Genomic DNA, 27,902 nt, shown 5'->3' with positions numbered 1-27,902 from the left:
CGGGTTGCCTCACATCCTTTAGAAAGTACCTGGCTGAGCGCTTGGCACGTCTTAACATTCACGGCTATGGGCCAAGTGCTGGCAAATGGGATTAGGATTGGCAGATTTGGTGCGTTTCACGCGGTGATGCAGACTCGATGAGCCGAAGGGCATAGTTATTCTGCACTGTATTTTTCTGTGATAGGTATGTAAAGAGAAAAAAATGATAAAAAGGAATGTAGGTCCCTTACAGTCAGAAATGGGGGAATTCATAGTGGGGAACAATGAAATGGCTGAAGAACTAAATTCGTACTTTGCTTCTGTCTTCACAGAGGAATTATGAATACCGGAAATTCTGAGAAACACGAGTTTTAATGAAGAGCTACAGGAAATTTGTATTAGTAAAGGAATAGTTTGGGGGAAATTAATAATAATCTTTATTAGTGTCACAAGTAGGCTGACATCAACACGGCAATGAAGTTACTGGGAAAATCCCCATGTCACCACATTCCGGCACCTGTTCGGGTACATTGAAGGAGAATTCAGAACGTCCAATTCACCTAACAAGCACGTCTTTCGGGATTGTGAGAGGAAACCGGAGCACCCGGCGGAAACCCACGCAGACTCTGGGAGAACGTGCAGACTCTGCACTGACAGTGACCCAAGCTGGGAATCGAACCTTGGACCCTGGAGCTGTGAAGCATCAGTGCTAACCACTGCACTACCATGCCGCCCCCAGGAGGAGAGATCTCCAGGGCCTGATAATTTTCATCCCAGAGTACTTAAGGAAGTGCCCTAGAAATAGTAGATCCATCGGTGGTCATTTTCCAAAATTCTTAGGACTCTGGAATGGTTCCTCCTGATTGAAAATCGCTTATTGTCACAAGAAGGCTTCAAATGAAGTTACTGTGAAAAGCCCCTAGTCGCCACATTCCGGTGCCTGTTCGGGGCGGCTAGTACGGGAATTGAACCGTGCTGCTGGCCTGTCTTGGTCTGCTTTAAAAGCCAGCGATTTAGCCCAGTGTGCTAAACCAGCCCCTATTGGAGGGCAGATTGGAGGTTAGCTAATATAACCCTGCTGTTCAAAAAAGGAGGTAGAGAGAAAACAGGAAACTATAGACAAGTGAGCCTAACGTCGATAGTAGAGAAAGTGCTGGAGTCCAGTATCAAGGATTTCATAACACAGCATTTGGAATGCGGTGGTATAATCAGACAAAGTCAGCATGGATTTACAGACGGAAAATCATGCTTGACAAATCTACCAGAATGTTTTGAAGATGAAACCAGTTGAGTTGACCAGGAAGATTGATTGATTGATTTGATTTATTGTCACATGTACCGAAGTACAGTGAAAAGTATTTTTCTGCGGCCAAGGGAACGTGCACAGTACGTACAAAGTAGAACCGGTGGATGTAGTTTATTAATCTTTCAGAGGGCTTTTGACAAGGTCTCATATAGCAGATTACTATGGAAAGTTAAAGTGTATAGGATTACAGTCGTGTCTTGAGGTGGATAGAAAGCTGGTTGGCAGACAGGAAGCAAAGAGTTGCAATAAATGGATCAATTTCCGATTGGCAGGCAGTGACTAGTGGGGTACCATAGGGATCTGTGCTGGGACCCCAACTAGGACAAAGGAGCTAAATGTATTATTTCCAAATTTGCAGATGATACAAGGTTGGGTGGGAGGGTGAGCTGTGAGGAGGATGCAGAGATGCTTTAGCGGGATTTGGACAGGCTGAGTGAGTGGGCAGATGCATGGCAGATGCAGTATAATGTGGATAAATCTGAGGTTCTCTGCTTCGGCAGCAAAAATAGAAAGGCAGATTATTATTTGAATGGGTGTAAATTGAGAGCGGTGGATACTCAGCGAGACCTTGGTGTCCTCGTGCATCAGTCGCTGAAAGTAAGCGCATAGGTACAGCAAGCAATAAAGAAGGCAAATGGTATGTTGGCCTTCATAGCGAGAGGATTGGAGTATAGGACTAGAGATGTTTTACTGCAGTTTTATAGGGCATTGGTGAGGCCACACCTGGAGTATTGTGAGCAGTTTGGTGTCCTTATCTGAGGAAGGAGGTTCTTGCTATGGCGGGAGTGCAGTGAAGATTTACCAGGCTGATTCCTGGGATGGCGGGACTGTCATATTTAGAAGAGTTTAGAAGAATGATGGGGGATCTCAAAGAAGCATATAAAACTTAACAGAATTACACAGATTGTGGGGGAGTCCAGAACTAGTGGTTATAGTTTGAGGATAGGGGGTAAATGTTTTAGGACTGAGTTGAGGAGAAATTTCTTCACCCAGAGAGTGGTGAATTTGTGGAATTCACCATCACAGGAGGTCAGGCCAAAAGTTTGCGTAATTTCAGGAAGGAATTAGTTATAGCTCTTGGGACTAAAGTGATCAAGGGACGGGGCAAGGCTGGATCAGGGTATTGGATTTGATGATCAACCATGATCATAATGAATGGCCAAGCAGGCTCGAATTGCGAATGACCTGCTTCAATTTTCTATGTATGTTTCTACGTATATTGGTGATGCAGACCTTTTGGTGTACATGGTGCAGTTTCAACATATTCAGATGATATGAAACATGGAAGCATTGTAAACGGTGAGGAGGATGGTGTAGAACTTAAAATGGACATAGACAATTTGGTGGAACGGATGGACAAGTGGCAGATTATGTCCAATAACATGAAGTGATTAAGTTTGGTCAGAAGAGCGTGGAGGGACAGTATAAAATAAAGGGTACAATTCAAAAGGTTGCAGGAGCAGAGGGTCCTGGATGTGTATGTGCATGAGTCATTGAAGATGGTGACAAGTTGCCACAATGGTCTGGAAAGCCTAATTAATAGGAGCATAGACTAAAAGAGCAGGAAGGTTATGTTGAACTTGTATAGACACGAGTTTGGCCTCAGCTGAAGCATTGTGTCCAGTGTGGGTGCTGCACCTTTGGAAAGATGGGAAGGTATTAGAGACAGTGCAGAAAAGAATGCTTCCAGAGATGCAGAATTTCAACTTGGCAAAGTTAGAACTCTTTTTCTTTCAGAAAAGAAGGTGGAGCGGTGATTTGATAGAAGTATTTAAGATCATGAGGGGTCTGGACAAAGTAGATAGGGAGAAACTGTTCCCACTCATAAAAAGATCAAGAACGAGAGGGCATAAATGTGAAATAATGGGCGAAAGAGGCAGAAGTGACACGAAGAAAAGCTTTTTTACAGAAAAAAGGTGTGGTTAGGGTATGGAATGCTCTTTCTGAGGGTGACGTGGAGGCTGGTTCAGGCAAAACATCCAAAAGCCAGTCTGTTATCTGCAAAGGGATAATGGGTGAAGGCGGAGGAATGACACCAGTTGAATTGCCTCTTTGGAGAGCCTGTGCATGTACGATGGGCTGAATGGCCTCCTTCTGCGCTGCAATGATTCTGTGATCAAATGCGGCTGCAGACAATGTATTGGTTTGCCATTTTAGCAGGAAGAATAATCCATAGATTAAGGCCATTGTTAAACTAGTTATGACAGGAGTTACCACAAACCAAATGAGGCTTGGATAAACTTTCCTCAATTTAAAATTCATGAAATGTCCAATGACCCATTCAATTCATTCATGATGCATGCTTATTGTCTGATGAATTGAAATCAAAGCGATTGATTTTGGACTCTTCCTCCTTTGAAGAGGACGTCAAGGGACTTTGCCTATCAAAGCCATCGCAATTCAGGTGTTGAGACCATGGATCCCGCTGTGTTAGTTCCCAAAACAAAATTAGGATGTTATTTGGGGTGTGGGGGATTTTCTGTGGAGCAGATTCCCAACACATTAGCTGTTCTTAAAATAAACTCTCTCCCTCCCTCCTTTCCCCAATTGGAATCTATCTGTCTAGCCTGGAAGTTGAAATTTATAGGCTGGTAGATATTTCTTTAGTCCACTATTAAGACTGAACTGTTGTAACAACCTTTTCTATCATTGGCACTGTGTAAATCTTGTCATAAGGGATGTATGCTTTTCCTCAGTGTATGAATAGTAATAACATTGAAACCAGTAGTTATGTGGAAGAGATCCTGCATTCAAAGTGGGGTTACGAACTGCGATAATTCACTTTCACAAATGGACATTCTACTTTTTTGGCTTGAGCACATTTTTCCTTGATGCAGGTAATGGAAAAAAACCAACAGCCCCAATTCATGATATTCTGATTGGATGTTTTGATTTTCCTAAAGAAAATAATTTTTCTGAGCGACTAGTTGAATGTTTCTTACAATAAGACAGTTCAGAGTGGTTCATTACGTTTACTCTACAATGTAATGGAAATATGTCAGGTAAGTCGTTTTTTGCAGTAGCATGGCAGATCTTGGAAAATCGACCCTCACTTTAACATGCTTATGAAAATTAGTTCAACCTGTAAAAAAATTAATATCCATAATCTTGACATCCATTCTAGCAGGCTGTTACTCGGAGCGATTTTTTTAGTATTAATTTGTGAGATGTGGGCGACGCTGACAACATTTATTATCCATCCCTAATTATCCTTGAGAATGCGGTGTGAGTTGCCACTTTGAACCAATTCATGGTGTGGTGTAAGTACACCATAGTTACAGGGACTTGACCCAGTTCCTGAGGTGAGAGTTAAGGAACAAATCTAACCCAAGTGATTCATACCTTAATATAAGTTGGTTGAAGAATGTGTTTCGACACCCTGGGCTAGAGTGCGGTCAATTCCAGCTGCCCTTGACCTGGAGTCGCAACACAATTAAATTAATTCTCCCCCCCCCTCCCCACCCCCCCCCCCCTTTAATCTGGTTCCACCCTCTTCACACATACAAGACAGACAAACACAGAGGGGAGAAGAGGGGGTAAAATAATAAGTAAAACATAAGTCTTTGTTTCAGATGGTTGTTTCTCTTGCACCTTCCTTCACTTCAAACTAGGCTAGGCTATCAGTTTGAGATTTCTACTTTCCAGTCTGCAATGGATTGTAGATTCATTCAGGTCTCTGCAGTTTCATAAATACAGCAGCTCACAGCTTTTTTGGAGAAATTACGAGGGAGAGAAAGAGAGAGCAGGTCCTTGTCTCTGTGTGTCCAGGTCACAACTCTGCTTTCCTTAGGTCTCTGTAAAAGATCCCATTTAGGCAGGATCCAATCACCACCTGTCACCAGGCAGAATGCGGCCTTTTGGCCAATTCATTGGCCACCAACCAGCCAATCGAACTGAGTTCCACCCCATCTCTCGGGTGCCACAAAGCATTTTTGTTGCTCGAAAACTAGCACCATATACTGTGTTGCAACGTTTTGAATTCCTCTGCTTGATTTTAAGATACATGTCCATTACGCACCCATGGATCAAAATGATGAGGGCAAAATATAAAGAAAGGGGAAATAAGGGAAACATCAGGAAGGACCCTTACAAATGTCACTTCCTGGATAGAAATAACTCAGCTGATCCAGATGGAACGCATCCTAGCTTGCTGTAAAAAGCAAATAAAGAAATAGCAGAGGAACATTGCTCACAATTGTTCAATCTTCATTGTATACAGGAGTAATGGTGGAGGGCTGTGCCAAATGTTAGTCTGCAATTCATGAAAGGACAAATGATAAACCGGAAAGCTGCAAGCTGGTGAACCTAACATTAATGGCGGACAAGTTCACATTAGGATCTCCTCTGGTTCTCAACTCTTCTATCACTTTCTTTGTATCTACTCTGTCCAGATCCCTCGTAATGTTCAAACACTACTGTCAAATCTCCTATTAACCGGCGGCACGGTAGCACAGGGGCGACATGGTATCACAGTGGTTAGCACGGTTGCTTCACAGCTCCAGAGTCCCAGATTCGATTCCCAGCTTGGGTCACTGTCCTTGCAGAGTCTGCACATCCTCCCCGTGTGTGCGTGGGTTTCCTCCGGGTCCTCCGGTTTCCTCCCACAGTCCAAAGATGTGCAGGGTAGGTGGATTGGCCTTGCTAAATTGTCCTTAGTGTCATAGATTATCATAGAATTTACAGTGCAGAATGAGGCCATTCGGCCCATCGAGTCTGCACCGGCTCTTGGAAAGAGCACCCTACCCAAGGTCAACACCTCCACCCTATCCCCAGAACCCAGCAACCCCACCCAACACTAAGGACAATTTTGGATACTAAGGGCAATTTATCATGGCCAATCCATCTAACCTGCATATCTTTGGACTGTGGGAGGAAACCGGAGCACCCGGAGGAAACCCACACAGACACGGGGAGGATGTGCAGACTCCGCACAGACAGTGACCCAAGCTGGAATCGAACCTGGGACCCTGGAGCTGTGAAGCAATTGTGCTATCCACAATGCTACCGTGCTGCCCGGTATCATGTCCAAAAAGGTTAGGTGGGGTTACTGGGTTATGGGGATAGGGTGAAGATGTGGGCTTACGTGCTCTTTCCAAGGACCAGTGCAGACCCGATGGGCCGAATAGCCTCCTTCTGCACTATAAATTCTATGATTCTTTTCTACAAAAATAACTCCCAGCTTCTCCAATTTATCCATGTAACTCAGGTTTTTCATCTCTGGAACTATTCTTGAGAATCGTCTATAAAAACTTCACATTCTTCCTGTAGTGCAATGCTTAGAACTGGACGTGATACTCCAGATGAGGCTGACCCACCGTGTACAAAGGTTTGTCACAATGGTACAACATCCTGGGCTCGTGTGTGGTCAGTTCCAGCTCCACATGACGTAGAGGCGCAACACAATTGAATTAACCAATAATTCTTAGAAAAATATTACAAGTCTTTAGCCCTTGGATGCCCAATAATTACAGTCACCAGGTTTGTAAATTTAAACACAATTACTTTTTATTAATAACAAGAACAAGAACTATAATGTAATAGTAAGAAGTCTTACAACAGCAGGTTAACGTCCAACAGGTTTGTTTGGAATCACTAGCTTTCGGAGTGCAGCTCCTTCATCAGGTGAGGATAAAAGAGCTGCGCCCGAAAGCTCGTGATTCCAAACAAACCTGTTGGACTTTAATCTGGTGTTGTGAATACTGTGCCCTCCCCAGTCCAACATCAGCACCTTCATGTCATGGCTACAATGTAATATGCAGCAAATACAACTGTTTAACTATTATCTAATTCCTAATGCCAACCTGACCTGGCCCCCACCCCCTATACACACACACACACACACAGGCACGAGACAAACAAACATAGATGGGAGGCGAGGGTTGAAAATAATAAGGATGAAATTCAAAAAATAAGAATCCTGTTTCAGATGGTTGTTTCTTTCTATCACCTTTCTTGTCTTCAAACTTTGCTTTCAGTTTGAGGTTTTCACTGTAGATTCGTTTAGACCTCTTGAAGGTTCGGAAACACACCAACCCACAGCTTTTCAGGAGAGCGGAAGGGAGGGAGAAGGTACTTGTTTCTGTATGTCCGTGATTCAAACGCAACTTTTCTTAAGTCCTGTAAATCATCCCACTCAGTCAGGGTCCAATCACCACCTGTTGTCAGGCAGAATACAACCTTTTGGCCAATTAATTGGCCACCAGCCAACCAATGGAACTGAGTTCCACCCCCGCCTTTCAGGTGCCGAAAAGACTGGGGGCGGGATTCTGTGATCCTGCGGCTAAGTGTCGACGCCGTCGGAAACGCCGCACCAGCTGCTGATCCTGGTGTGAACTAGGCGCCGCGGGGTCCGCGCATGCACAGTGGCACCGGTGCAACGCGCGCATGCGCAGTGGATTCCTTCTCTGCGCCGGCCCCGACGCAACATGGCGCAGGGCTATAGGGGCCAGCGCGGAAGAAAGGAGGCCCCCAGCCAGAGATGCTGGCCTGCCGATCGGTTGGCCCCGATCTCACATCGGAGGCCCCCCCCTGGGGTCGGACAGCCCCCACCCCCCACACCCCCACCCCGGACCTTTCCACGCCGAGGTCCCGCCGGCTGAGAGCAGGTGTGGACGGCGCCGGCGGGCATCGGGTTTTTTAACGACGGCCGCTAGGCCCATCCAGGGGCGAGAATTGGCGGGGTGGCCCTGAAGAGCGGCCCCTGACTGGCGCCACGCTGGCGCCAATGGTGCTGATCGGGGCGGCGTGACGCGATTCGCGCCGGTTGCGGGGATTCTCCAGCCCGCCCTGTGCTGAGAGAATCCCGACCCTGGGTCTTGCTTTCCACAGCTAGCAGCACCATGTACTATGTTGCAACTTCTTGAATTCCTCCTCCTTTCTGCTGCTTGACTGAAAGATGCATGTCCATTAAGCATCCATGGATCAAAAATGATAACGGCGAAAATAAACACAGTGGAAATAAGGGATTCAGCAGAAAGGACCCTTACAATAATGTTGTCGCTTTGTTATCCTGTCTATCTATTCATTAAAGCCCATGATTCCATATGTCCTTTTAACCACTTTTCTTAACCTACCCGGCTGACTTCAACAATTTGTACAATTATACCCCCAGTGTTGGTTGTTTCTCCACCTGCCTCAGCCTTGTGCATTTTATTTCATATTAGTTCTCCACATTCTTCCTACCAAAATGTACTGCTCGCACCTCTCCGCATTAAATTTTATTTATCATGTATCTTCCCTTTCCACCAGCAGGCGTCTGTCCCCTGGATGTCTGTCACTATCCTGAATAGTTTGCAATGCTTGGAAGTTTCACCTGCAAATTTTCAAGTGTGCCCTTAATATCTTGATAGTAGCGGTCCTCGTAAGATCACTCACAAACCCCACTGTATATCTTGTTGAATATGGGAAATTAATAAGGTTTTAACAGTGATCCTGAAATTAAACGACAAATAACAAGACTAACAGGCGTCTAAAGGAATAATGAGATGCTATATTCCCAGCAACAAGATTATCAGTTGTCTAGTGTTATGGGCCATGGCTTAGAAACTCCAAGTATATTATGAAGTCCACCTGACCTACAACCTTTATATTGAATTTGGCTAGGATGAGCACCAGAAACGTCCCTTCAGGTGTGATTTATCAGTCTTCCAAGACACTTTAATCAAGAGAAGCTTTATTCTAAGAACTTAGTTAACATATAAACACACAGCAAGAATTTTAATCAATTACAAAAAGAAAGACACCACACAGCTACAGTAATCTATGTACAACACTGAATGAATTCCCCCTTAACTGTTCCAATTCAATCATGTTATGGACCAGGGTTTAGAAAACTCCAACGTATATCATGGAGTTCACCTGACCCACGACTGCTTATAGATGTTGGTTGTGAGGAGCATAAGGGCCAACCTTTCAGGTGTTATTCAACAGAGGCCTTAAGCACTTTTAATCAAAAACAAAGTTTATTTTATGAATTCAGTTAACATTTCTATAAACACACACAGTAAGCATTTTTATCAACAACAAACATAAATACCCCACACAGCTACAGTTCTATATATATATATATATACCCCGCAATAACTTCCCTTTCTGCTGTTTCAACTTGATAACAATATCCAATAAAACCAGAACAACCCTTTTTTCCCAAAACAGTAGGTGTGAATTCTTTACAGAAAACAGTTATCACTTTTAAATTATCAAGTGATCTGGACACCTTTTAACATGCAGAGAGAGAGAGAGAGTCAGGAGAAGCCTTCTTTGTCTGAATCCAGCTTCTACCTGTGTAAACCGAAAGTAAAACTCAGAGCCACAGCCAGCTCCCAGCCCAAAACGAAAGTTAAACCCAGAGCCACATCCCAGCTCCACCCACACAGTGCCATCACTGAAGACATGGGATAAGACAAAAATCTTTCTTAAAGGGACACTCCCATGACATCTAGAGACAGTGAGGTGCGAATGGCCATATCAGAAATATTATTTGCCAGTGGGCCTACACAAATTATAAACTTCTAAAGTTTAAAGGAACTTGAGAAATGTAGACAGCCGAATCCACAGGTTGGGACATCGAAGAGATTGAGAATTATGACTGCTATCAGCCTCATTGGGGAAGGAGGCTAGTTCCATCTATATCCGAGCCACAGAGCCCTGTTTCACCTAACATTTAAAGCCACAGCAGATTACAGATATTCTCCTCTAAAAGACGCAGTTTTGTACCTTTGCTGAAGCAGAAAGAGATGTTTCCCAGACTTAGTCACCTAAGTGGTATTGCGTAGTAACTACTAACTGCACCCATGTAGAGTTACTACGCTTTGAAAAAGTGGTGTCTCAGTGAGTTCAGGGAACAAGATGAAACGGTGTGTGTAGTTATCAATATACTTAAGTGTCATAGTATATATTAGTCTTTTGTCCTTTTCCCTTTACTTCACTAAACATTCTGTATTAATTGTTTACATTGCGATTGGTCTGGTTCCTCACTGGATTGTACATTGTTCCTCACATTTTTCTAAACATATAGCAGTAAGAACCAGTGTTTCACGTTATCCTTTCGGGTTTTGAGACACTCTCGCAGGTAACATGAGCGGGGTTCTTAACCCCGCTCCCCCGTCAGAAAAACAACAGTTTACCACTACTCTGATTCGTCTGATCCAGCCAACTGCGTATCCACGCAGCAATTTCCCTTTTATTCCATGGACTAAACACCTAAAACAAACAGATTATCAGTTCATTAAAACATTGACTTTTATTGGGACATCACTGTGTGCAAACTGGCTCACCTGTTTCCTCCATTACAACAGTGACGACTACTCAGAAGTGGTTCATTGGCTATAAAATACTTTGGGATGTATCAGTTAAATGTATTCTGATTTAATACACTATTATTTCTCATCCAACTGCAGCTGTGGGTATCTCTCGCGTCTTGGGAACGTGTGGTTTTGTTATTTCACGCTACAGCTGATGGATAAATTGTTGCGTTTAAATGTTTCCCACAGGGTGATTCAGTCCAAATGGTGGATGAAAGACCTTTCTCTGACTCTTCCACCCTGGAACAGAAAACTAACAATATTGGCGGAACCACTGGATGTATCAGTTTATGGATGCAGTGGATGTTGCCCAAAGTGACTGTTAAATTGTTTGCTCAGGAACCTGGCAATAAAGACACAGGTGAGAAAGATATTTTTCTGCATCTATGACGAAGGAGTTAAAAATCACCGCCCCCACCTTTGCCTTTCCTCCTCCACTCATTACGAACAAACATTCTCTCAGAAATAGAACATAGAACGATACAGCGCAGTACAGGCCCTTCGGCCCACGATGTTGCACCAAAACAAAAGCCATCTAACCTACACTATGCCATTATCATCCATATGTTTATCCAATAAACTTTTAAATGCCCTCAATGTTGGCGAGTTCACTACTGTTGCAGGTAGGGCATTCCACGGCCTCACTACTCTTTGCGTAAAGAACCTACCTCTGACCTCTGTCCTATATCTATTACCCCTCAGTTTAAAGCTATGTCCCCTCGTGCCAGCCATTTCCATCCGCGGGAGAAGGCTCTCACTGTCCACCCTATCTAACCCCCTGATCATTTTGTATGCCTCTATTAAGTCTCCTCTTAATCTTCTTCTCTCCAACGAAAACAACCTCAAGTCCATCAGCCTTTCCTCATAAGATTTTCCCTCCATACCAGGCAACATCCTGGTAAATCTCCTCTGCACCCGCTCCAAAGCCTCCACGTCCTTCCTATAATGCGATGACCAGAACTGTACGCAATACTCCAAATGCGGCCGTACCAGAGTTTTGTACAGCTGCAACATGACCTCCTGACTCCGGAACTCAATCCCTCTACCAATAAAGGCCAACACTCCATAGGCCTTCTTCACAACCCTATCAACCTGGGTGGCAACTTTCAGGGATCTATGTACATGGACACCTAGATCCCCCTGCTCATCCACACTTCCAAGAACTTTACCATTAGCCAAATATTCCGCATTCCTGTTATTCCTTCCAAAGTGAATCACCTCACACTTCTCTACATTAAACTCCATTTGCCACCTCTCAGCCCAGCTCTGCAGCTTATCTATACCCCTCTGTAACCTGCTACATCCTTCCACACTGTCGACAACACCACCGACTTTAGTGTCGTCTGCAAATTTACTCACCCACCCTTCTGCGCCTTCCTCTAGGTCATTGATAAAAATGACAACCAGCAACGGCCCCAGAACAGATCCTTGTGGTACGCCACTTGTAACTGAACTCCATTCTGAACATTTCCCATCAACCACCACCCTCTGTCTTCTTTCAGCTAGCCAATTTCTGATCCACATCTCTAAATCACCCTCAATCCCCAGCCTCCGTATTTTCTGCAATAGCCTACCGTGGGGAACCTTATCAAACGCTTTACTGAAATCCATATACACCACATCAACTGCTCTACCCTCGTCTACCTGTTCAGTCACCTTCTCAAAGAACTCGATAAGGTTTGTGAGGCATGACCTACCCTTCACAAAGCCATGCTGACTATCCCTGATCATATTATTCCTATCTAGATGATTATAAATCTTGTCTCTTATAATCCCCTCCAAGACTTTACCCACTACAGACGTGAGGCTCACCGGTCTATAGTTGCTGGGGTTGTCTCTGCTCCCCTTTTTGAACAAAGGGACCACATTTGCTGTCCTCCAGTCCTCTGGCACTATTCCTGTAGCCAATGATGACATAAAAATCAAAGCCAAAGGTCCAGCAATCTCTTCCCTGGCCTCCCAGAGAATCCTAGGATGAATCCCATCAGGACCCGGGGACTTAGGTAGGTATTTAAATGTAGGTATTTAAATTATGGGTCTGTAACTAGTATCGCTAAATGAAATTCCTAGGATACAGGTGGTAACGAATCAGCAGACTAGTTTACACTTGAGTGATTTTCTTTCTCATTGTGACAGATTACTCAAACAAGTGCCTGTGGTGGGAGGACATAAACCTGTGCCTGGACTCACTGTATGGTAACCCCGCTATCTTTCAGGAGGAGCTACACAGTTTAGAACAAGTGCCTCTACACAGAGAGAGAAGTAATAATAATAAAATAAACACTAAGGCAGTTTCTTATACACCTTTCTTTTCTTTGTGGCCTTTGACATCATTAGAAAATCTATGAGAACAGCTTTTATCCTTCTGCCGTTCAGGAACTGATGCATTTGTAGATTTGTTTTAAAATTTGGGCATGGAGGAGGAATTTGTGATGTTTGTCAAAGAAATCTGATACGTGCTGCTTTAGACTAAAGTTACAAACACGTAAAATGGATGGACAGGTAAAGATCAGCTGGTCTACCATGTATAATGGCCAAAGCTTCACAACAGTACATTTCCTTCCTCCCACCCTCCCGCCACCCCTGTCCTGCCTGCTTACCACAACCGTGTAAAAGGAAAATGACAGGGAAATAAATACGTTAGGACCTTTAAGGGAAAAAATACTTGGGAAAAAGCCTCTCTGACCTCCTCAGATGATTGAGACTAGTTCAGGAGATTACATGGATCAAGTGTTATCTATAATGTCCCAAGCTACTCTATTCTGTTGTTACTCTAGCCATTGCATATTTCAGCAGTGAGTTACGATAGACTTTGAAAACCTTCAGCAATTTTCAGCTAATTGCTGTGGTTAGGGGTTCATTCGTTCATTGATGTCGTCTCATTGCCAGAAAGATGGCGGTGATGGATCTCCACCTCTCTGTCCTGTGATGCCTGACAGATTCTGCATAAGTCAACTGCATTAAGTTCATTTTATCCATCATCCATTTCTCTTCAACCAAAGACCAACTTTGTAGAGTAGAATCATCATTCTGCCACAGTGATGAGCGATAGGCTTGCAGTTTATTTAGTTTTGCAACTTTACATCATGCTGAAAGAGTACTTTGATTCTTCAGACCCATGGTAGATACCCAGTTAATTAATATTGCACCAACCTGCTCTTTCTGAGACATTGTTAGAGCTACCATTTCTTTTGATTGATAAAGTTCTCCAATTGCACTTTCAGAGATCTGTGTTGTCGGCGAACTCGAAGACCTGAGTGCTTCAGTAGACATCCAAGATGTTTACACTAAGGTGAAGTGTAAAGTAGGCAGCTTCAATATTGATCACTACAAGAACAGGTAAAATAATAATGGTTTGTCAGGTGTATGCTGTCTCTTTATGGGATCAGATAAAGATGTCCATCTATGTTGCTGTTTGATGCATCGATTTAAAAAGTTATATCTGCAGTACAATTTCAAATTGCTATGAAGACCAGATTTGCCATTTGCCCACACACTTGCCTGGCAGAACTTGTAAACAGATGAGTGACAATGAGCTAAGAACCTTAGCTCCCGAGCCTAAGAGACTGCAAGCCCTAGTACCCATGTCAACCCAAAGGTTATGCTATCTAATGGCAATGGTTTATGCATCAAAGCATCTGTGCCCTCCACCACTAGCATTGTCCAAAGAAGCGATGTCCCAAGATGCATTTCGGGTTACAGTATCTCCTTGGTCATAACTTTGTAGATCAATTGAACGCACTCAGTGTAGTTTGTTTGAGTTATTGCCAGTCATCAGAAAACTGATGGAATTAATTTTTCATGGAAATTTCCTTGCATTTTTGCTAGTGCCTGTGCACCTTCACGGTTTAGATGAACCCTTGAACCCAAATGTCAAATAATAATTAGGGCCGAGATACTACCAACAGTATATTTTTCATAAAGCGAAACACAGCGACTGAATAACAATAAATGCTGAAAGCGATCTGCAGTTCAGACATCGGCAGAAAGACTGAGCTGACGATTCGGGTCGATTATCTTTCATCAGAACCCATCCATATTTTTAACGCTGTTTCCAAAACCCTCAATTTATTTCAAATGATCATTCATTCAAGCGGGAACTAGGGTGAGTGGCTGGATATGTTTGCCAGACTGCAAAAAACAAGTGTACTCACCATGGAGCTTGTTGTCCAAACCCTGAATCGTGTTTTGTTTTAGAAATATTTTTATTGGCATTTTGCATTTAACAAGGAGGTGGAGTTAATCCTCTACAGCGCATCAATTCAGATTCATCCCCCTACCTCCACCCCCAACTTGCCCTCCCAATTACTGGGGTCCTGACCTTTTCTACAAATTCTTCGTAGATGTCACCACATTTGTCGTCTCCAGGCCAGTCCAGTCCTACCATTGTGCCAAAAATGTGTGTCCAGGTCTCTTGGGGCACATTCCAATCTCTTTGTGGAGAAATTCGCCCAGCTGCAGGTACCTGAGCTGGTTCCATTTTGGAAGTTAGAACTTCTCTGAAAGTTCCCCCACGGTCACCAGTCTATCGTCCACATTCATGTCCTTCACTCTTAGTGTCTCTCTGTCCTCCCGCCATCTTGCAAATGTGGTGTCCTCCCTCGCCGATGTGAACCTATGGTTGGTGCAGATGGGGGGCCTCTGGAAATCTTGCCAAGCTTGAAATGGCACCTGCCCTAAATCTTATTACCATTGATTACTCAGTGCTGCTGTGTTACACCCAGAGATTCCAAGCAAGGATAGTGTGACGCAACCCCTAGTGTTGGTAGGTAACACTTACAGTTCAGCATTATTCCCTGAATTCCTTGGAGTAAAACAGTGTGTATATTGTCGGACCCCAGCGTCTCTTCATCTCCGAGAATTCCTGCAGATTTTGGCACCAAAATCCTCAAAATCGTTTGGTATGGATTTATTCATTGAACCATAGAATCCCTACAGTGCAGAAGGCCATGCAGCCTATTGAGCCTACGCCAACCGCCTGAAAGAACACTGAGAATTAAATTCAAGTTGGAACGACCTCATTGAACTTTATTTCATAGAGTGGAATCATAGAGTCCCTACAGTACAGAAGGAGGCCATTCGGCCCATTGAGTCTGCACCGACCCTTTGAATGAGCTACTCATTTACACTCCACCTTCCACCCCACCCGATCCCTGTAACCCCATAACCTAACCTGCACATCCCTGGATACTAAGGGGCAATTTAACATGGCCAATCGACCTAACCCGCACATCTTTGGATTGTGGGATGAAACAGAGCACTCAGAGGAGACCCAGGCAGACACACGGAGAACGTGCAAACTCCACACAGACAGTCACCCAAGGCTAGAATCCAACCCAGGTCCCTGGTGCTGTGAGGCAGCAGAGCGAACCATTGTACCACCATATTGCCCAAGTTTCGATAGATATTCATTGATTTATTCATGGATTTCTGATGGCTTTGGTTATGACCTGTGCTTTCAAACCAACTCTTCAAAAGAATAAAGATTGCAAAATAATATTTACCCCATCATTCTATAAAATCTATCTCGGGAGGCACAGCTTCATTCACCTCATCCTCTTTTGCCTTCCATCACTGCTACTGCTTGGGAAAATCAAGCACAAGGCACTTTACAAAGTAAATCAGAGTCTGTAAGTGTCCAGATTGCACATCAAACGCAATTAGGAGTGGCCAATAAATTCTGCCCTATCCAGAATCCTGTGAAAGAATATTTGAAAAAATTAGGAAGTATTTAGGTCGATGTGAAGTTATTAGTTTGTATGATTTTTCGAATTGAAAAGGCAGCAATGCTTTTGCTTGTTGGTGTGCACACGTAGTAATATTCACAGAAACATTTGTACTCAATTTGGTTAGAAACAGGAGGAGGCTGTTTATTCCCATTTTAGCCTGTTTTGCCATTCAGTCAGATCATGGCTGATCTGTGGCCTAATTATCACCTTTACCCCATATCCCTCGATATCTTTGGTTGACAAGAGTCTATCAATCTCATTTTAAAAATTAATAATTGATCTAACACCAATTGCCTTTCATGGAAGAGATTTTAAACTTCCACCATCCGTTGTTTGAAGAATGCTTCCTGATCGTAACGTCTGATTGTAACTTTATGACTCTGCTCCCCTCGCCCCATTAGTGGGAGACAGTGAGGTTGTAATAATGTCACTGGGTTAGTAATCCAGAGGACCAAGCTAATGTTCCGGGGATAAGAGTTCAAATCCCACCCAGGGCATTGGGTGGAATTTGAATTCAATTAAGTGCTAAGATAGCCTCTGGTGATTCCTAGGTTTTTGTACTCTCCACAATCCTTGTTTCCTCGAACAGGGATTCTGTCTCATCAGCACTCATTCTGGTGCTTAATCCAAGAGTCGTCCGTTTTCTGGCTTTGGCATAACAGTACTACGTCTTATTTCCCTCAGATCCCTTGATCTGACCAACTCTCAGAGTCTGGACAACAGCACAACCTGCTGTGTGTCAAAGTCTTAAAACCTGAACCTCACTTTGAATAGGTTTCAATTTGAGTTTTTGTTTACATAATAAGTGCAGGTCACATGGGTTTAACAGCGAGCAGATTTTAAAAAAAATTCTAGATTACCCAATTCATTTTTTCCAATTAAGGGGCAATTTATCGTGGCCAATCAACCTACCCTGCACATCTTTGGGTTGTGGGGGTGAAACCCACGCAAACACGGGGAGAATGTGCAAACTCCACACGGACAATGACCCAGAGCCGGGATCGAACCTGGGACCTCAGCGAACAGCGAGCAGATTTAGTATGAAGTCACATGGGCTTGTCTCTGGGCAGATTTAGTAGCAGGTCACATCCTTGCCCCTCCACGACTCCATTTTACATTGAATCAAAGGAGCTAGTTTGAAATATAACCATCAAATAAAGCCTGTTAGTCATAACAATAGGAAAAGAAGATAGAAGGTATGGGTGCTTAATTCTGCCTGTTTGTTCTGTCCAGTTATCCAGTTACCTTCAATTCTCTTAACCCTGTTTGGTTGGCCTGGTTTTGACTACTCATATGCAATGTCTCTTCTGTAGATATAGTTTAGATGTGGGTGGAATGATGATTCATATTTGTTAAGAAAGTAGAATTCTGAAATAGTTAAATTACTGTTTTTACAGCATGAACACATTCATTCTAGTAGCACTGATTATAATGATAAATATTTCGAAACATTAGAAATCTATGAAAGTGATGTTATTCTATTTATAAAAATAAGGTATCTTGTCGGAAAGTTCAATTTGACTGTTGGGCATATTCCTCCTTTCGATATGATAAAGTGTTGTACATACTTAATTTTTGGGAGTGTTTGTATATACAGTGCAGTTTATAATTTGTATAAGTTGATAAAAATCACAAGCCTACTTAGACTAGACAAGGCAGGCATTCTGTTTTCCAGGCCAGGTGAAGGCTGGCACACAGGACAGTTTGATGGACTGCTTCTACAATGCAAAGAAAAACCTGGGGTGAGACTCTCATAGTGAATAAGTCACTGCAGATTGCTCAATTTTTCAAAGTGGATGACAAACTTCATCCAAATTCTGAGGCAGAATGTGAAAACAATGGTTACAAGTACTGAGCAACTTCACAGAGTTTTGTAGTTAGATTTGACTATTTGCCTGCTGCAATTCAGTCATTTTCTCTGAGAGCATGTGAAGGGAAACAAGAAAACTGCAGCTCAGCTCTTTAATTCCACTTCCCCTGTGGAGAATGTACAATCTACCCTTGTCCTCCAGTTTTCTGAGATAGGACTCTGGTTCAAAATTTCTCAGATAGCTGTCTACCTTTATTATCGATCAGTGTGACTTGCTGACTCTGATTGGACGAGATTTTTCTTCTATTATCCCTTGCTCCACCATTTGAAGAGTATTTGATCATCTTGGCCCAGACCTCTCCTCAGAACGTCAATTAGAATTTCAAACTTGAATGCATTTAATGATTTCCTTTTAAACCTTGTTACAGTGGATGAAAACTAAACCTCTCTTAAAATAACAGAATTCCTTTTAAGTTTAAATTGCAAAAAGAGAAAATGCTCCATATGATCCTAAACAGCTGCCTCCCATACTGATCTGCAAAAATCTACCTTTCAAAATCGAAAGTTGGAGTATAAAATAACTTATAGAAGTAAACAGTTAATTAACCCGGTAGCTTGGGGTGCCAAGAGTTCCCTGTTGCTTTCGCCATGACAACGCCTTGGCCAACCACGGTTGACTTGCCAACCAATCAGCACCCTTTTCCCTGTAGTATAAATTGTTGTGATTGTTTGAAATTTGGCATTCTTGTGTTTGCCCTGATGAGTGCAAGGCGAAAAACTTCAACAACGTGTCTCTTTTTTCAGCAATATAAGCACTTCATTGTCCTACAGTTTTTAATATTCCATCGTGAAACGTGGGTTAAGTAAGTTCCAAAATAATTCCAGTAAAAGTTAATGTGACCTTCTAAAAGTCCTGGTTCAAAAAAAAAAGTCCTGGTTGTACAAACTTAATTAAAATTACATAAAATTCATTATAAGGTATTTTAATCTGAACTGCAGAAATTTGTTTTCTTCACAGGTCAAATTGTTTAACTTGTAAGAGCCTATATCTCGAAAGGGCAGTGGTTCCCTGTAGGTTGAGTTCTTGTAACCATGTTTTCTCATTTATAGTGATGCTTATTGCTTATGTTCCGAATGAAATAGGTTTTACTTTCTACTTCCTGTTGAATTTAATTTTGTGTGTCAGACCAACAGGAAATCTGTTAAGTTTTTTTTCACATTTTCCCCATTGTTATGTGTTCCTGATTACATACAACGTCTTTCAAAATCAAAATATGATTCAAATGTTACCTTTGTGATAGTTTTGTAAATAAATGCTCCATTAGAATTTCACAGAATTGGTCGCTGTGATAACTTAATGATTTGGAAGTTTAATTTTGACTTGATTCGTAAAAGGTTGACCTGCTGGCCCCCAGAGCTCTTTGGACATGGAGAGGCCCATCATGCTATTTGTTACATCGTATGTGGAGCACATAACATGGGAGCACTCAAGATGATTGATCCTTGCAGCTGCTTTCAGCTGTTAAAACCTTCGGTGTAATCCACAAATTCTTAAATTATTTGCTTATGGCCTTTTTATTGCTTTTCCCCCCACTCCCCACTGTCTGTCCTGTCCCTCTTGTCCATCACCTCAAGCCTCGGGGAAGGCCCATGGTCTCTGGGGCATTTCGGAGGTGTTGTACTTTCTTGTACTGATAAGCTGAACAGACGCACCCTGTTGGTTCGACCCCTCAGCAAGCAAGATCCTTTCAGTCATTTCTCTGGCTTCTTTCCTCCTGTAAGAAATAAGTTAAATTACTATTACTGATTTAATCTTTTAGTAACTTTTTAATCTGTAAATATGTATTGCACGTACATATATACCCTCAAAATGTAACCATGATCAGTCATTAAATTACTTCCTTGAGTAGAACTGCAACCTTTTTTCCTTAAATGAAATTTCTCAAATGTAGCAACGGTCACAAAATAATTTTGATAATGACGGAAAAAATGAAAGAAATCAAGTCTTCAGATGTCACAATGGAACTGTTCAAATCTGACAGAGATGAAAATCGATATCGCACCTTTCGTGTTGTAGGGACATCCCAAAGCATTTTACAGTCAATGAATCATAGTCACAGTGTAACACAAGAAATGTGGCAGCCAATTTCATAGATCATAGAATTTACAGTGCAGAAGGAGGCCATCGAGTCTGCACCGGCTCTTGGAAAGTGCACCCTACCTAAGCTCACGCCTCCACCCTATCCCAGTCACCCCACCTAATCTTTTTTTTGGACATGAAGGGGAAATTTATCGTGGCCAATCCACCTAACCTGCACATCTTTGGACTGCGGGAGGAAACCGGAGCACCCGGAGGAAACCCACGCAGACACGGGGAGAACGTGCAGACCCCGCACAGACAGTGACCCAAGCCGGGAATCGAACGTGGGACCCTGGTGCTGTGACGCAACTGTGCTAACCACTGTGCTACCGTGCTGCCCATGGATGCGGACGTCGCTGGCTGTGACAGCATTTGTTGCCCATCCCTCAGGACATTTAAGAGTCAACCACATTGTTGTGGTCTTTTGGTTTTTATTCTTTCATGGGGTGTGGGCATTGCTGGCAAGCCCAGCATTTGTTGCCCATCCCTAATTGCCCTTGAACTGAGTTGCTTGCTAGGCCAACTCAGAGGGCAGTTAAGGGTGAATCTCATTTCTGTGGATCTGGATGGCAGATTTCCTTCCCTAAAGGACATTACTGAACCAGATGGGTTTCATGGTCATCATTAGACCTTTAATCCCAATTGTTATTGAATTCACATTTCACCATCTGCCGTGGTGGGATTCGAACCCGGGTCCCAGAGCATCAAGCTGGGTCTCTGGGTTACTAGTCCAGTGCCACTATCACTCCACTCCACAGTGAGAGCAGACCTTGGTTTACAATATCATCTGGAACACTGCTTTTCTGACAGTGCAGCACACCCAATGTACTGCACTAAAGTAATAACCTAGACTGTTGTGCTCAAGTCTCTGCAGTGGCACCGAAACCTAAAGCTTTCTGATTCAGAAGCACGAGTGGTACTGACTGAGTGAAGGATACCACAATGGCTGATCAGAGGCACAGAAGGAGGCTATTTGGCCCATCAGACCTAAGCCGGCTCTCTGCAGAATGATTCAATCAGTTCCACTCCTCCCCTCTATCCTCACCAGCCCTGCAAGTTTATTTTTCTCCAATCTCCATCGAATTTCCGTTTGAAATCATTGTGAGATGTCCAGATTTGTCACGATACTCCAGATGTGGTCTAACGGGAGTTTTGCATAGCTGAAGAATAACTGCTACCCACTATCTCTATCTAGAGGGCCAGAATATGAAGACACAGCATTCCATTAGCTTCAGCTGGCCTGAGGTAAAGGGAACTTTAGGCCAGAAAGCCTACTGGATGCTAACATCGGCTGAAGGAGTATCACGAGGAAAGGATGCACACCTGCAGGTATCATGGGGAGCTCGGTAAGAGTAGGGAAGTACAATGATCTCCTTGTAAGTTGTCACCCTGATCTCCAAGAATAGACCCAGTTAACTGAAGGATACTCTGGATGCTGGAATTCTGCAATTAAAGCAGAAAATGCTGAAAATACTCCGCAGGTATGAAAGCAACTGTGGAATGAGAAAGAAGTTTATACTTAATGACTTTAACCCTTGGCCCTTACCAGCAGGACCCCCACTTCACTATTGTGTATGGTGAAGCAAGGGAACAAGTTAGCTTAAGGTGTGCTTAGCCAATTTAATGGAGCAGCAGTACCTGTAGAGCTGAATATTCCCAGACATCTTAAAAGGCAAGCACTTGGAACAGGTGTAGAAGTAATTTTAAAACAAAGATTCTTTCTCAGCAAATGGTATTTGCAACTGGAAATGAGTAATGAAACCCATTAAAATAAGTTTCTACTCACAAAGTAAATCAGAGCTTCAGTTGCAATAGTATTTGTGTTTTCATTTAAACGTAAGGCCCACCTGGTGCTACACAAGGAAGCAATTTGCTTGGCTGTGAGTCTTTGAAAATGGTTCTTTCATTTTTATATATCTAATGCAGATGCCTATGATTGCTGCTTATAATGGACAACTTTAAAATTGTCTTAACATTAATAAGCATGGTTATTATAATGCAAATGTTTCCTCAGTTTTATTTGACACAAGTGTCCAATGTCCATTATTGATTTGTGGTGTATGCATTGTTATCATGCAGATGGCAGCCAAACTTTTAGAAGGCTCCCACCAACAGCATGGATTCCTTTCTCTTACCTATACCAAAGCCGTAACTCGGAACGTCAGGCACAAATTAACATCGAGGCCTGAGCGAGTTTCCCGTAGCCTCCACAGGGTGACAGAGGGCATCGTGGACAGCTCTCCCCAGTACCTTCATGAGATCCTCCTCAGCGCCCAGCCATTCGACGTGGTGCTTTCTTTCCCACTGATTCACAACGTGGCAAAGATATTCCAAGCGAAATTGCCAAAGAAACCCAAGGCAAAGAGGAAATCAACAGGCCAACCCATGAGGGCCTATGGCCTGACATCGCGAGAGTTGCCACTTATTTATATCAACACAAGTGTTGTCCGAGTATTTATTCCCAAAGGAGAGGATGAGCAATATGAAGGAGGTAATGCATTGTGCTGTGTCTCTAAAATTGTAAAAATTGCTAACTCTATGTTGAATTGTGCCTCCTTCCTTCCTTTCACTCCTTGTCTCCATGGCTCAGAAGGAAATTAAGCATAAGAGTTCACTAGATTCAAATCCTATCGGTAACTGAGTTCAATGGTAAATGCCAGTAGGTTACTGCACTAACAGGTTACTGCACTAACAGTTCACCCAATAAATGCAGAAGACAATGATGCTTCTGCATAGTTATGAGACATTCCACTCCGGATAATGCTGTGGTTGCATTGTCCTTGATACCATTCCCTCCAGTGGTGAATCAAGAATGAGAGGAGGGAAACTTAAAAGTGGAGCTCGGCCATTGAAGGTGGAAATTGGGGTCCATTTCCTACCGCACCGATCTAGCCCGCGCCCCAGAAAAGCAGTGGATGCTGAGTTACATAAACCTCTTGGGACTCAGGATTGGTCGAGTTCCAATAGATAAGGATATCAAGAGGATATGGAACAAAGCTGGGTAAATGGAGCTAAGGTGCAGCTCTGCTGTGATGTAACAGAATGGCAGAGCAGCCTTAAATGGCTGAATGACCATCTCCTGTTACCATGATTGACGTTTCTTAACCAATGTCAATAATGAACTGATGTGCTACTTGAAAAGTACAGTTATGAATAATTCTACAATTTATGCTGACAATGGAGGCAACATTATGGCCACAGTTGGAATCAGAGTAAAACCTCTCCCAGAGAAACGTTCTAACCAATCTATTCTTCATACCGTCAGAAGAAAACCTCTCCATAAGTGAAAAGAAACAAAGATAATGAATGCTAAAAATTAACCATTAAGACTACATAGAAAGGCCAATTGATTTCTGATCTAAACGTGACATTTATTCTGAGAAAGTTAGTGAAACAAAAAGGGACGTGGGGTAAAAACAAATAGTGCAAATACAATCATATTAATAGACACACTCTTTTCAGTGGATGGATTACCTGGATATGGGTAATGCAACTTTGCAAAGGATGAAGAGATTAATTTGTTGGTAATAACATGACTGTAGTCTTGATGCAACTGTTGATAGCATCTCATTGACGATGTGTCTGGGACGGTACATGGTAATTCAGGAGAAGTATCTTTACCCTGTGAGTAGTAAGATTGTGAGACATGGAGTAGAGCTTTGATGCATCAAAGGAAAACATAGATAAATGCATCAGTGAGAATGGAAAAAAGGGATAGAGTTTGATTAGGTTTGATAGGAGAAGGCTTTTACAGAGATTAAACAATTAGGTCAATTGACCTACATCTGTGCTGTAAATTCTATGTAACTCTATTTTTGGATGTATTTCCATTGCACTTGAGGAGTGGAAATCACTAAAATATTAATTCATTTTTAAAATGTTAAAACAAGCAAATATCCCTGGCCTGTGCTTGCAAGTTATGGAGCAATAAGCCTGGTGTGCAGATCGTGAGGGGGTTGGGTCTAGTTAGCCAAGGAAATAGTAGCAGATCTGCTGTATTGAAGGAATCTTAGACAGTATATTTAGTGTAGTTAATGTCTCTTTATTAGAATTCAATTGACAACGACACCAGACCGGTAATGAAAGGAAAAGCCCACTCGGGGAGAGCAGATTGGCAGGTTGCCAGGATAGTAGAAGGTATTTGAAGGCGGGGATATCAATTAAAGTAGTATTTTCAAAAGTTAAACTTTGAATTAGATCAGACACGAGTATTAAACTTGAGTAGTGTCGGGAGAGTGGGGGAGTGGGCAGCACGGTAGCACAGTTGCTTCACAGCTCCAGGGTCCCAGGTTCGATTCCTGGCTTGGGTCACTGTGCGGAGTCTGCACGTTCTCCCCGTGTCTTATGAGGAAAGGCTGAGGGACTTGAGGCTGTTTTCGTTAGAGAGAAGAAGGTTAAGAGGTGACTTAATTGAGGCATACAAGATGATCAGAGGATTGGATAGGGTGGACAGTGAGAGCCTTTTTCCTAGGATGGTGATGTCTAGCACGAGGGGACATACCTTTAAATTGAGGGGAGATAGATATAAGACAGATGTCAGAGGTAGGTTCTTTACTCCGAGAGTAGTAAGGGCGTGGAATGCCCTGCCTGCAATAGTAGTGGACTCGCCAACACTAAGGACATTCAAATGGTCATTGGATAGACATATGGACAATAAGGGAATAGTGTAGATGGGCTTTAGAGTGGTTTCGCAGGTCGGCGCAACATCGAGGCCGAAGGGCCTGTACTGCGTTGTTATGTTCTATGTGTCTGCGTGGGCTTCCTCCGGGTGCTCCGGTTTCCTCCCACAGTCCAAAGATGTACACGTAAGGTGGATTGGCCATGCTAAATTGCCCTTAGTGTCCAAACAAAAAGGTTAGGTGGGGTTACTGGGTTACGGGGATAGAGTGGAGGAGTGGGCCTAGATAGGATGCTCTTTCCAAGAGCCGGTGCAGACTCGATGGGCTGATTGGCCTCCTTCTATACTGTAAATTCTCTGGTAATCTATGATAATCTATGAACTCTCATCGATTCAGTCTTGATACAATTAACTAGCAATAAGACTATCTGTACCAATCTCAAAACAAAATTTGTGACCCAAATGTGGTACGTTACCTAAAATTGAAAGTGAATTACTTTGGCCAGAGCATTGTCGTGATTAGATTTGGGTATGGGTGCCCAATTATTTTGTTTCACTTTATCGATCTTTGCAGTTGTTCATTCAATTCATACCTTAAGTTGCTTCAGTATTTAAATATTGCCAATCATAAAAGGGAAGTGAATAAAAACTAAAATATTTTCTTATAAACCGTGTGATCAGGAAGAGCAGGACACTTCTTTATTTTCTATAATTTGCCATCCGCTTATTTCTGTCTTTAACAAAATTAGAACATTTCTTTAGCTGCGCGTTAATGTGTTCAAGCAGTGGAATACCTTGATGAGAAAGTTATTGTTGTATTCATAGAACATACAGTGCAAAAGGAGGCCATTCGGCCCATCGGGTCTGTACTAACCCACTTAAGCCTTAATGCCTTTGTATATTGTATTGAGGCCATAACCGCATGACCATTGCTTGTGAATATTTGACCTAAATTAGAATTTGCAAACTTGTTATGTACGTTCTCTCAATTCAAATGCAGGAGCTCCACAGATGAAAGAAGATACTTTGGTTCTTAAAATTGGCTCAGTATGCATGGCTCCACAAGCTGATAACCCCCTTGGAAGGACTCTCCTGAGGAAGGACATTTACCAGTAAGTAAATCTGATGGCAGCCACTGTTTGGGTTTTTTGGGTGATGCTGGGGTGAAATATCATCCTACATGTGTGCTCAATGCCATGTTACACAAATTTGAATCCTGCATTTTGATTAGTTCACTCAATCATAAACAAATGCAAAGTCCGTATCATCCAATATGCAATGTTACCCCCTCAAATTGCAGACGAGTGTACCTCTTTTTAAAAAAATGCTTTTTTTCTTGACTTCGAGTTAGCGTCTTTCCGCACTTAATCTTTGTCTTCCTCCGTCGAGGAGAATGGGTGGGGAATGTGCAGAAATCTCTTTCAATCAGTGAAGGAGTAGATCCCTTGTCACATCTGTCCATTAGGATTCGCAGTTTTTGCTCTCTTCAACCCAATCCAAATCTCGGTTTCAACTTATGGAACCTGTTTTCTCGGGATGCAGTCGGAATGTAAGTTTAACTTGTACTTTACGGCCTTTTTAATGGTAATTCTTTTGGCAATTTTCTCACTCTGCTTCCCCTCCTCTCAGAAGCCTTTGAAGTAAAATTGGTCCTGGTTTCCACCACTTCGTAGGTTCCTGGAGGAACAGGGGCTGATTTCAGGATCTGAAATTCTGCTCAGAGATGTCTGACCCGATTTTGGGTCTGATGACTTCACAGGAGTTAAACCAGGTTGCCTAATACAGGTGTTAGTTCAGTAAAATGAACGGTCTGCTGTATGATTTAGGCTGCATCACAAAAATTTGATAATGGGCCTGTTCCATTTGGCATTCATAAGTGGTTGTTGGGTGGCACAGTGGTTAGCAGTGCTGCCTCACAGCGTTTTGTGGGATGTACATTTGAATCGGTGACGGTGTGGTTCAGTGGCCCAAAATTAATCTCCTGAAGTGGGAGAGCTGTCGCAGGAGGAGGGCTGGGCACCCGACAGCTTGCTCGACTGGCATTCATGAAGTTTAAGTTGACAGCCTCTCAGGGAGCAGGTACATGCGTATGTTGTGGTAATTATCATTATTATTAGTTCTCCCTCACTAGGGAGGATGGTTGTCTTCCGCAAGTCCAAAGATGGCTGATGAGGCCGATTCGGGATCTGCCAGATTCATGGCATGAGGGCGTTTGTTGATTTGAGGGATGTCTGGTTGTGTATTGTCAGGTCATGGTGTGTTCTTTTCGCCGCTCTCACTTTTCATCTTCATTTTGTTGTTGTTGGGTGTAAAGAAGCTGTGATCCTTCCCACAGACTTTGGTTCAGTCCACGGCAATGGTCTCCCGGGAGTTGATGTCAATGTTGCTTCATGTTAACTCTCAACACATCTTTGAGGTGCTTTCTTCTGACCTCCTGTGCATCCGCCCTGACTGAGCTGGGAGAAGAACTGCTTTGGGGGCCTGGTATCTGACATCCTAACTGTATCCTAACCCAACAATGACAGATGATCATGGCCTCAATGCTTATGGTACCTGCTTGTGGGAGGACACTGATGTTGGTGCATCTGTCCTTCCACTGAGTATGTAAGATCATCCACCGGCAACATTGATGGTACGATTCTACCTTTGAGCCCGAACGTTGGGCGTGGCAAGTTTATACCCCTTTGTTTCCTTCAAATGATAGAATCCCCACAGTGCAGAAGGAGGCCATGCAGCCCATCAAGTCTGCACCCACCCTCCGAAAGGACCCACCCAGTCCCCATCCCTGCCCAGTCCCCAGAACCCCAACAAGCCTTGTTTGGGTTACTGTTGAGTTCTGCACCTCGTCTGATAGTCTGACCAAGTGCCATGCACCACTATTCATTTATTGCATTTTTTCCAATGTTCCGGTGACACGGAATAGCAGCAGAATTTGAAAGTGGTGTTCAAAGCCATGAACGGTTTTGGTAAAATAAACAAGAATGGTCTGTTTCCAGTGGCAAAAGGGTCAGCAACGAA

At 43.1% G+C, this 27,902-nt stretch overlaps 1 protein-coding gene across 4 annotated transcripts in view; it reads left to right on the top strand.

The window, feature by feature from the left end:
- Positions 1-27,902, top strand: part of LOC140385858 (intermembrane lipid transfer protein VPS13B-like) — a 1,311,478-nt gene that overhangs the window by 922,569 nt on the left and 361,007 nt on the right. For 3 of the 4 annotated variants that reach the window (XM_072468452.1, XM_072468451.1, XM_072468450.1), the window contains exons 26-30: positions 10,777-10,948; positions 13,812-13,926; positions 19,762-19,903; positions 22,346-22,757; positions 25,885-25,996. In XM_072468452.1, coding sequence (XP_072324553.1) covers positions 10,777-10,948; positions 13,812-13,926; positions 19,762-19,903; positions 22,346-22,757; positions 25,885-25,996 — 953 coding nt within the window. Of the gene's footprint in view, positions 1-10,776; positions 10,949-13,811; positions 13,927-17,991; positions 18,059-19,761; positions 19,904-22,345; positions 22,758-25,884; positions 25,997-27,902 lie in introns of all 4 variants that reach the window. The other variant, XM_072468453.1, reaches the window with a different exon arrangement.

The sequence above is a fragment of the Scyliorhinus torazame genome, chromosome 11, assembly GCF_047496885.1.
Source record: "Scyliorhinus torazame isolate Kashiwa2021f chromosome 11, sScyTor2.1, whole genome shotgun sequence".
In the NCBI taxonomy this organism is placed as follows: Eukaryota; Metazoa; Chordata; class Chondrichthyes; order Carcharhiniformes; family Scyliorhinidae; genus Scyliorhinus; species Scyliorhinus torazame.
The sequence above is the reverse complement of the archived record's forward strand: the minus strand, read 5'-3'. Positions and strand labels throughout refer to the sequence as shown.